The sequence below is a fragment of the Cheilinus undulatus genome, linkage group 4 (genome assembly GCF_018320785.1).
Source record: "Cheilinus undulatus linkage group 4, ASM1832078v1, whole genome shotgun sequence".
In the NCBI taxonomy this organism is placed as follows: domain Eukaryota; kingdom Metazoa; phylum Chordata; class Actinopteri; order Labriformes; family Labridae; genus Cheilinus; species Cheilinus undulatus.
Window position 1 is genome coordinate 17,971,478 of NC_054868.1, and position 11,004 is coordinate 17,982,481.

The window sequence follows — 11,004 nt, forward strand, 5'->3', positions numbered from 1 at the left end:
GGTGTGTTGATGTAGTAATCACCTCACAACAAGTGGAATTCCAGTGCTTGATTTTATTCTACAAACAAAAGGACTCATGTAAAATGCTGTATTGCTTCTCAGACATGAAACCATGACAAAAATGAAAGACCAAACCCTACTTTTAAGTATTTTTTAAAGGATGAAAAAAAAACTGAGCTCACTAAAATTTAACATAATTTTGTGCCACCTTTTAGAAAACATTTGTGGGCATCATAAAACAAAGGCATGTTTTTACACATCAGTCTGTCTAAAATAAAACATAAGGTGTGATATAAATTAATCTGAGGAAATGTAAAGTAAAAATTCTTGGAAAAACACTATTAATGAATGTTCAAAAGGTTTGGGGAAAAACAGCTGAGTCATCCGAGTTGGTTACAAGCCGCAGTTTTGTAAGCAAAGGCATACAGTGATCTTTTATGTTAACTACAGGACAGATTTAGTTCATTTTCCAGTGCATTTGTGACATTCAGTCTGGCACAGTAGTGAGGGGAGCAATGATACAGCTGTTTGACTTTAATACAACTTCAGAATTAAACTAAGGCACATTTTATTTAAAAGACCCTTGTGTCTAATTTCTCTCCGCATAAGAATCAACCACAGTAAGTGACAACTGGCTTCAGGATGTTCCTTTCTTCTTGAGCATAAACTGAAAATACTAAGACTTCCCAGCTAGAAACCATAACAGTGCCATGTTAAATAAATACAACCATGTCCAAAGTCTGGGTTAGCTTACACCCACGCATTTATACCAAAATCTGACTTCAGGCCCTTTTTATCCAAGCTACTATAACTTGGAGAGGAGCTAGACCAGTGCTTCACAAAATAGTGTCTTAAGGCAAATCTGGGTGTGTTGTAGGAATTTGTACTTCCATAGGTTATTACTACAACTATACAACTACTGAAGATACTGTTGAGCCTTTGTTGCATAGAAATGAATGTTATACCCTGAGATTTTGGCTTGATCTTAAAGGTGTGCCTAGAGCCAAAAAAGGGTTGAAAACCACTGATCATGACCATAGTCTGATCTTCCTCACACCTTAACTGTTAAACTGACATTGTTTTTTTCTGAAAGGCACATAAAAACAAAGTAAACCAGATGGACCAGGTGTTTAAATCTCACCATAGCAGGCTGATATATTAATCTGTCATCTGTAAAAACATACCAGCTGCAGTCTGCCTTCAGATGTTTAGATTACATTACTTGTAAACAGGAGATAAACATCAGTGTTGCAAGAACTTAAGCCACTGAGGCCTAGCAGAGAGTGTGGCTGCTCTGCTGGAGTGAGCAGTGTTGGCGATTGTTAATATGTCACTCTCAGTGTGAGCTGATATACGGTGGATAGACCTGTTTAATAAGTGCTATGTTATCTACATGCTCCTCCCTTCTATCCCAGTGTTAACTAAAGAGCAAAAATGGCAGGATTAACTCCTCTAAGGACTGACATATTTCACAACCAAATTCAGGATGGTTCATTGTTGTTCGGAGGTAAAATCGAGGAAAGGTATAAAGAGTTTCTCATGTTATAAGCAACACATTTACAATCGAGTTGTTGAGATGGCATGAATCATTTTACTGTGGCACTGTGACTTTTTACATAACTGAATTTCATTAGACATTTGGCTTAAAAGTGGTTTTCCCATGTATCCTGAATCCTTAACTGTTTATAGATCCTTACATTAAATGCAAGAGAGGGGAATAAACCAGACAAGAAAAGAGGAAAACAGGCACATACAACCATTAAATTGGCAGTTTTGCATCGTGATATCTATGTACAAATGCACATTCTCAGGTTTCCAACAGAGAAAAGAGAAACATGAAGCGACAGCTTCTTCCACTCTGATAGGAGCATTCTGCAGGTTCTCATCTTAATGCCACATAAGTGACTTTTGAACTCCTAGGTACATTCCCACCGCTCCTCTTCAGGATAAGCACATTTGAGGTAAAAGTTGCATCTTTGCACAAAGGTCAAAAGTCAGATTACTCAATCATCAGAGCTATACTCAACAGTCAGCCTGACGTCCTGAGATCTGAGCAGACCCTTGATGCAGTGTGTCCCTCTTCTCTGACTTGCAGGTGCACTGCTCAGGCTCTCAATTTGATTTCACATTTTAATAAAATTGTCAAATCAAGTGTTAAACCACATCAATATGATATGAGTATAACTCTGGGCAGTGCAGCTACAATCAGTCCACCAACAGATGACCTGGGACACATCCTCACCCATGTGACCCCCTTGTCTCAGTAGTTCGGTGGCTGGTAGCTGATGTCTCCCTGCGGCTGAGGCTGAGGGGCAAAGGGAGGCTGTGGGTGCATGTCTGGCACACTGCTAGGATAAGCTGTGTATGTGGTGGGGGTGTATGTGGTGGGATTGTAGGTTGTAGGGTTGTATGAAGAGGGGGCGTAGGTTGGAGGGTACGGGGTGTGGTGATCCGGTGGTGGCTCTGTATAGGTTGGGATCGTAACTTCGTTTACGCCTCGGCGGAAACGACCAAGTGCAAAGTAAGTCAGGATTCCCTGCACAATGAGAAAAGATAGCATTACAACACATCTTTCCAAAGCAGATGAGCTGGTTTAACTTCATACTAGCAGAGAAAAAACATAAAGGAGACTTGATGCTTTACACTTACACTGTAATGCCTTCCATTATGTTGACATTACTGATGTGTAGTAAAGCAGGAAATGTGTTTTTTTGATAACATGTGTTATGAAATACTGCGATCTCACTTTGATGATCTGTGGTATCGAAGTACCAAAGCATATCTTCTTCCAACTCCAAAAGAGAGTGCACTGTCTCAGTTGCACAAATGTGTTGGCAATGTTTAAAACCTTAAATGTACCCAATGTATTTGTGCAATTAAGACAGTGTGCAGAAGTTTATCTGCATCTCTAGTGATGTAAAACAAAAAGTAACCACATATTAGGTGCCTAAGGACATCTATTTTTTTTGTTGATATGATATCAAACCAGACATTAACACAAATGATAAACAGAAATCCTCCAGCACAGCCATCCTATGTACTTGGTCAGTTGTAGAAACGTAATTAGAAAATAAATGATCTGTGATGTACTGAAAATGATTTTTCTGCTGGGTGAACCAGAGGAACAGGAAGAACGTGTTATTCACTCACAATAAAGTCAGTGTGAAGTCATTTTTACTGTGTGGCAGGTATTACTTTTCCAAGTATCAACACAGGTTGATTTTTTATCAGATAGTACTGATGTCTGTATTTCTGAAATTATTTAAACTAAGCACTAACAACACAACACCTCAAAGCCAGTTAAAGGCTTACTATGTGACATTTGGAGCAGATATTCAGACCAAACAAATGCTCCCCCTGCTTCCCCTGTCCTGTTTCACCATTAGGTACTGCTATTAAATACAAGTAATAATATGCATCTAGAAGTGGATTTGGTTGTTCTGATTGTATTTTAAGGTCTTCAAAAGTCTTCTCCAGTCTGCTGGCACCCCTTTAGTTGTACTCTTGTGATGCCACTGTGTAATTATGTCACTGGAAACAGCATCCAGGAGTGGCTGATAGGACTGAACAATTTGGGAAAACAGTCTAATTGCATTTTTTCCAATATTTCACTTGCAGTTTGACATACATTTATTTTTTTAAGTTCCCAAAGCAGTGTCATTTGGGGCTGAATTAAACATTATACAGCCACTTAGAAGACATTTCAAAATATCGCGATATATACTGTGTATCAGGATATAGCAAAAATATATTGGGATATAAATTTTAGGCCATATCACCCAGCTCTAGTTGTAGGCTATTTTTCTTACAGAATGTTAGATGATAAGATCAACTCTTTTCACATAACCGTGTATTGAAGATTTCAGTTCCATAAGCTTTGTTTAGCACAAAATGTTAACTTAAAGGAAAGCATCTTTATCCAATATCTAAACAATTCTTATAAAACAGATCCTCTTCAGCCCTTTTATTCACGTTATATCTGTTATTCATGTGATGAAAAAATGAGGCAAGGAAACAAGTTGTAAAGTCAACGAAGTAATTTTCCTTCCCATGATAAACTTCACATACAGATCACATTGTGTTTACATGAGGCTTACTGATTCATCTCTGGGTGTCTAATTTATTTTCAAATGACAAAAAATAATAGTATCTTACATTCCCCCCAAAATCCAATGGCTAAATTATGATCTGTTTGTACTAAATCAAAACAGCTGTTGTTCTGCTCACCCATGTTGCAATGGAAAAGAAAGAGAAGGCCACAGTCGCACGTGCAGCGTCCATCGGTCCTCCTCCGATGTCATGAGTTTTACCCCACTGACTGGCCAACAAGCAGAAACACACAAACCACAGGAAGGTCCACGCCCCTGGAAAACATACAGAGACACAGATGCACAAACATAGATGCAGATATAAAGGATTGTTTTCACTGCAGGAAAAGTTATCAAAAGTGCTCAGCTCAAAACCTTGATATGCGAAGTAAACCTGTGTTAGAAAAATACAAAAGGACGGAAACATCGTCCATAGAATAATAAAAACAGCCAGAGGCCTCTCACCATCTGCTGAAATGACCACAAGCTTTTTTTCAAACTACATTGTTTCATGGAAGAATGGCTGACTGTGAACAGTGTCATGTACAGCTGATGAATGTTTAATTTCTACACAATCTGTGACATCACACTCCCCTCCTCCACCCTGCTACTCAGCCTTCAACAGCCAAGAAAACATGCTGCGTTACGTCAGAAACAGGCAGAGGTTTGTCCCACATTATGACAACACTCAGAGGCTTTGTGTATGGAGGGGTCACATTCATGTGAGAAAACTAAAACTGAAAAAAGGCAGAAAGGGAGAAAAAAAAAACACTTTGAGAAGATGTGTGGTACATAGGAAGGCAGTTTCCCTATTCTTGGTCGTCCATACTTCTCAAGTACTAAAATTAGGGGTGTCAAGATTAATTGCACTAATCACGATTTACTACGATTTACTATTAGTGAAATATTTTTTAAATCACAATTAATCTCAGGCTTTATTGCGCTTTCCAAAAAATGTTGTCTAATCCACACTAGCTTCTCCTTTCAGCCATAGTGATGTAAAATAAGTCCTACACTGCTCCTTAATGTCTCATTTCACTTTTAAAAAAACTCAGATCAGTGGAAAAGTCAGAAGTCACCTGGACCATTTTTTATTAAACATTTACCTTTTTTATTGTTAACTTTTTTCAGTCCATTACAAATTCCTTTTTCCATGCTCAAGTTCATGTTAAAATCTTTAATTCACCATAAAAGCAGGTCTGTATCAAATATGGAAATCTCTTACCCTTGGTTTAAGACAGTAGAAAAATCCACAATGACTCAAACCAGTTTTAAATGCAAAATAGTTGAATTTTTTAATGCTATAGAGTGTGATTAATAGGGATTAACTACAGAAATCCTGAGACTGAACACGATTAAAAAATGTTTTCTTTGACAGCCCTTATTAAAATGTATGTACAAGAATATAAAAAGTCTGATAATTTACAGTATGGGAAAAATAATTTTCTATTGAATGACTTGTAACTGTTATAGTTACTATTTTTCAATTCATGATTTACTGATGTGCTCCTATATTTTAGTCTTGTCTTTTTAAAATTTACCCTCCCATTTGTTGTTCTCTCCTTTCCACTGTTTTATTGTTGTGATTAGGATTTTGCCTGTATAAAATTTAAAAGGGCCTTGTGTGACAAGTGCACCATGCATTTAACAGAATTTCATTTTTCCAGCTATTTCTAATTTAATCTTATTCTTGGATGAAATTTCAGATACGTTTTAGTCGCATTCGCATTTTTCTCATTGTGACAGACAAAAGCTCAAAACATTTTAGTAGTTTTATTCCTAAAAGTTCAGTTACAGCCTTTGCATTTCAGTTCAATCATTTTCTCTTTAAGCAAATTTCAACCACATTGTTAAATTAATGATAGAACTTTAAAAAATTAAAAGGGAACCTAAAACTGCATTGATAGCACTAGCATGCACTCTTAAAACTGATTAAAATACCTACATAGTTGAAATTTAGGACTAGAAAAAATAGAGTTGGATGACCGCTGCCACTTAGAATTCCATTTATTTGACATTTTTCCCCCCACAAAGATTCTTTATGTCTTTTTATTTTAGTAATTTGTAGAAAATATTTTTTTAGACAATATATTTCAATTAATCCTCTAGGTGTGACATTTTTAGCCAACAGGAATATGTCAACACATATGTCACTTTACAGAGATGGAGTTGAACTTGTTAGCAAGGAGTTGCATACGTTTACATGAGGTGCCCAACCTTAATATCATGTTTTGAGTAAATTGCATTCATCTGACATGTATAATGTAATATAATTTCAAATATTCCCTTTCAGGTGGCTCTGATGTTGGCTCTAACATCGGCTTAAGGAAATAAAGATGCAGAGTGTTTTGCTCAGTTGACTTTCTATCTTAGTGTGTGCAGGGCAGGTATTGTGAAAAGAAACTTCATATAGGGACATGTTGACTTTATCAGATTGACTTTCATGTCTTTTGTATGTTGAAGAGATAAATAAAATAGGTCCAACTGTAGGCTGCCATTTTTGTGCAATGCATTCTGGGTAGTGCTATCATATGGCTGTTCTTTGTCCTGTGGACTGTTATCCTTTAAAACCATCAGAAATTTAAACCGGAGTGCAGTTTTAGTGAAGAGGACAATAAGGAAGAAGTAACTGTCGTGTAGAGAGAAATGAGACCAATCTAAAAGATGTGAGAAGAAGAAAAACAGTGCAGCCTTACAATATTTCTACCCAGAGTGCACTGCACAAACACAGCAACCTACATATGAGTGTATTCTATAATTTTCTCATAATGTAGAAATCTAAAGTATGTCTTTGCATCATAAATGCATTGAAGACACTAATGTCTATCTAAAAATACAATATGTAAAGGCTGAGTTTCTTTTAAAGCTGCCTGCTGCAGCTGGTAAATTAACAGAGATCCAGGACAGTAAAGCTAAAACAATCATCTAAAAGTAGGGATGCATGTTTTGGGAAAATAATCTAATTGTGATTTTTTTTTAATCCAATATTTCAATTGCAATTTAATATAAGATTATTTTTCAAGTGCCTCCTCTTATGTATTTCTTAACAAACAAGCAATAAATCTAAATATTTAATAAGACATGCACACACAAAAAAGGAAAGTAGGTGTTTTTGCATACTATTCTAGAAAAAATGACACTTGAATATTTTCATGATGTGTAGAGCACAACTAAACAAAATTATACTGGTATTTTGAAACACATTACAAGTCAAATAAATGTTGCATCGTATTCAATTTTGAAAATTGCATTAGAACATATTACAGCTTAAATTTAACTGGATTAATTTCCCAGCCCTACCTAAAAGTAGCTAAAACACTACAAAGTGTTGAGGGAATTAAAGCTTTGGGTATGCATTTTCTTGCTACTTTGAGTCCAACCTTTACATGTTTTACAAGACATCAGAGCTTTTGTAAATTTCTAAGGTTTTTGATTATTGTAGCCTTAAAGCACAAACAACTCAAGTTCAACACAAAAAATGACTTTAATGTCCTCCGTACCTGAGAATCCCAGGTCTGCCATGACAGCGTACTTCCTCTCCTGTGCATTGCTCATATAAGGCACATAAACATCCAACACCAGGAACGCCACACATGCCAGGAAGGCGATCACCCCGATGCCCACAGCATAATGACACGCCGAGTCGTTCTGGTTGAAGATGCACTTTGCATCAGGACTGTGGGCAGAGTTGATGTATCCCTCTGTTGTGATGCAGGCAAACACCACCAAGGCAAATAGCTGCAGTGAGGCACAGAAAAGAGAAAGACAGCCATCACTGACTCGCAAACACACAAGGAGAAAGTGTGCTGTTAAAGGAACAGGCTGCAGGGTTTTCAAGTTAACACATTAACTTCACCTTGCATAACTTACACCAAGCATTCTCACATGTTAAGCTGAACTTTAAGAGACTGCTGTACTACCTGGAAACTAGGCTTACAATATAAGTAATTAAGATTTAGCAAACGTCTTTCATACTGAAAAACAGGAAACTCTTGTGGTGGATTTAAAAAAATCAAAGCTATCTGGTATTTAGTACATAAACCCTTGGGGGGGGGGCATCCTTACATATTAATTTACTCTGTTTTACTGTGATAAATGGTCATTTTTTGTTGTTTTCCACAGATTTTATTTGTTTTATTTGGAAAGCAAAACAAGTTTTCTTGACATCTTAAATATGTACTGTATATCCGCAAGGCCCTTTGCTCCCAACCGGTACGTTGGGACCCAAAAATGGGTCACAAAGCCATTTTCAGTGGGTCAGGGAGATGCGGCTGCAAAAATATATGTCAAAAAGAGTCAATTATTTTCTATTATTTAAAAGGGAGGTCTCCATCTCTGTGTGCTGGCACATCTTTTGTATCGTCTCAAGTCCAAACTGCCCCATTTTTTATGAGAACACTAGGTTGCTATTGAAAATTTTAAGAAATCTGTTGCTGTTTGTGGATAAGCCTGAGGTGGAGGCCGGCCCTAAGCCAGTTGAGAACTACTGCTTTATGGGCTTCTGTAATATGGGTCTGTTCTTATACATTTCTGCACTAAGAAGATGTCAGAAATTCACAGAGGTGTGAGATATTACAAATAATAATAAATAATAATAATAATAATAAACTTTGGGTCAATGACCATCTAGGCCGAACTAATGCTCTCTTTGTCCTTCTGCCAATCAAAGAACAGCGCAAAATACTGACAGAGGAATACCAACATTTGCATTTGATTTTTCAGAGCTTAATGGTAAGCAGCCAACTTCAACTGCTAAACTACAAAATAAGGAAACATCTTCCTGCTGAGCTATTTTTCCTCTGAAGGCAGTGATTTTGGCAGACAGTACTACATTCATCTGACTCATCGGCATAACAGAACATTTAAAGATAGGCAAAAATATCTGGATCCATTTTCATTGGTTATGAATTAATTAAACACTGTGAAGTCTTCACAAACTATCTTTTTCTTATTACTGACTATTGAGATCCCCCCAGCTCTTGTACTTGTCATAATGTGTTTACAAAGTGTAGAGCGTTGAATGCTCCCTGCTCCCTCTGACCGTCCTGTGCTCCGTTTCTGTCTGCTCTGGTTACCCAGCTAACCATGTGACCCATTTCTGAGTGCAGCTGCCTGCCATGTGACAGCAGAGATGCCACCAACTCGCTAACAGCTCTCATTATGAGATCTGGGAGGAGGATAGAGAGCGACTGTTCAGCCAGTGGGAGAGGAGATGAGGTGACTGGGCAGCGAAAGAGAAACTGGCCATAGTCGGGTCGATGGGATGGCTAAAAAAAAAAAAAAGTCCACAAGAGTAGCAGAAAAAGACATTGGGGCGTAAATACAGGGGAGTTCCCACAAACCACAGATGGATGTGTGGGTGCATAAATGTAGAGGTGAAAACAGTGTTGAAAGAAGAAAGTGTGGTGCATTATGGGGCATGTAGGCAGTGGCTGCAGGACAAACAATCCTTTTGTATGCATTTAGGATTATTTAAGCACAACTGCACAAAGTGCATGTGTTTGTCTGGGAGGGAGGGAGATAGAGAAATAGAAATCAGTGCGACACATTCACCAAGAATAAAAACGAGGGTCCATGGAGGGGGGAGAGGTATCACTTTACCTGCCCATCATGCACTGTTGACTAGTGACACACATAATCCCCTCTCACTAACACACACTCACAGTTTCCTAAACATATGCACATAAACAGGCAGAGGTTGAGCCAACCAAGGACACATTCTCTCCTCAGTCCTCATCTACCTTACTGGACATGCTTACATTATCCCCATAAAGCTGGGATTTTTCCCTCTGGCACTCATTTACATGAGCTAAAAGCCCTACACATAGTTTACACTTCATCAACCAAGTAAATAACATCTCAGTAATCCAAAGAATCCAAGCAGGAGTCTGTAGGGAGCTAAATGTAGCCATGAAAGACTCTGTCAAATACTACACTTTCATTTCAATAAGATGTTGAAGGAAGCAGCCTGACTCTGCATGCTCACTTCCACCCAGGTGAGACAGTATTGTATTTTGTTGCATAACCAGTCTAGTAAGAATTTTTTGGACTTTCCAAAACAGTCTCCCAACCACACAAACAAATCTGTGCTATATAATTTGCCTGGCAACAGGTGATATGCATCTTAAAATTCCCTGGTACATATTTATATCTTTATGCAAATAAGCTTTGGTCCATATACTCACTTATTTCAGAGCAACTTGTGTTTTATATCAATCAGTTTTAACACAGAAAGTATTATTTACATTATATTGTTTGGGCTGCTTAGAAAATATTCCTTTGCTTAACTTATGTCTGGTGCTACGCTTTGTTAAGAAACTGCTATATTAAATAAAGGAAATAAAGATGGGCTGTCAGTTTTCTGTCTTTGTCCTCTGACAGTAGCAGTGTTGACCTGTGCTGTCTCCGAGCTGCTGTCACACACCAGCTGCGTGCAACATGACGCCGCACAGAGACGCCTACAAAGCCGCCTGTTCCGTCACGCACATGCAGAAATACATCATTTAAACGCTCGTGAGGCAGTTTAATCAGAGCACGAGGCCGTTCGCACCTGTTCGCTATTTCATTATTTATTTCACACTATTTCTGCCTTTCTCAACATCTAAAAACTTGCTAAAACTTCAGACTCGTGTCTTACAAAAACACCACTCACCCAGCTAAGAAACCGCACGATAGTTTGTGGTTGTCGGACAAACTTGTTGACATCGAAGCCTCCTCCCGCGAGCGAAACCCCGTACGCTTTAGCACCGCCCGTCTCCTCCATATCTTCTCCGTGCAGTGGATCCTCAGAGGCTCTCCCTGTGGCTTTCACAGGCCTGAATGACTGGACAGTCTCCCTGCGCTGTTAAACCAAACTTGAACTGCGTCTTACTTCTGCCGTGCTGCTTCACTTGGCGAAGAAGAGAGACACCCAGAG

At 38.2% G+C, this 11,004-nt stretch overlaps 1 protein-coding gene across 1 annotated transcript; it reads right to left on the bottom strand.

Moving 5' to 3' along the window:
• Positions 1-38: 38 nt before the first annotated feature.
• syngr2b (synaptogyrin 2b) lies at positions 39-11,003 on the bottom strand. The gene is made up of 4 exons (XM_041784581.1): positions 10,741-11,003; positions 7,589-7,826; positions 4,228-4,364; positions 39-2,536 (listed from the first exon to the last, which is right to left on the bottom strand). The coding sequence occupies exons 1-4, from the start codon at positions 10,849-10,851 to the stop codon at positions 2,261-2,263; spliced, it is 762 nt and encodes a 253-aa protein (XP_041640515.1). The 5' UTR covers positions 10,852-11,003; the 3' UTR covers positions 39-2,260.
• Between the last annotated feature and the right edge of the window lies 1 nt (position 11,004).

Excerpts from the sequence above, each read along its gene's own strand:
- syngr2b (XM_041784581.1), bottom strand. The coding sequence starts at position 10,851 with ATGGAGGAGACGGGCGGTGCTAAAGCGTACGGGGTTTCGCTCGCGGGA. Across the intron at positions 4,365-7,588 it reads GGCAGACCTGGGATTCTCAG|GGGCGTGGACCTTCCTGTGG; the intron begins GTACGGAGGACA and ends TATGTTTTCCAG. Across the intron at positions 2,537-4,227 it reads TCTTTTCCATTGCAACATGG|GGAATCCTGACTTACTTTGC; the intron begins GTGAGCAGAACA and ends CTCATTGTGCAG.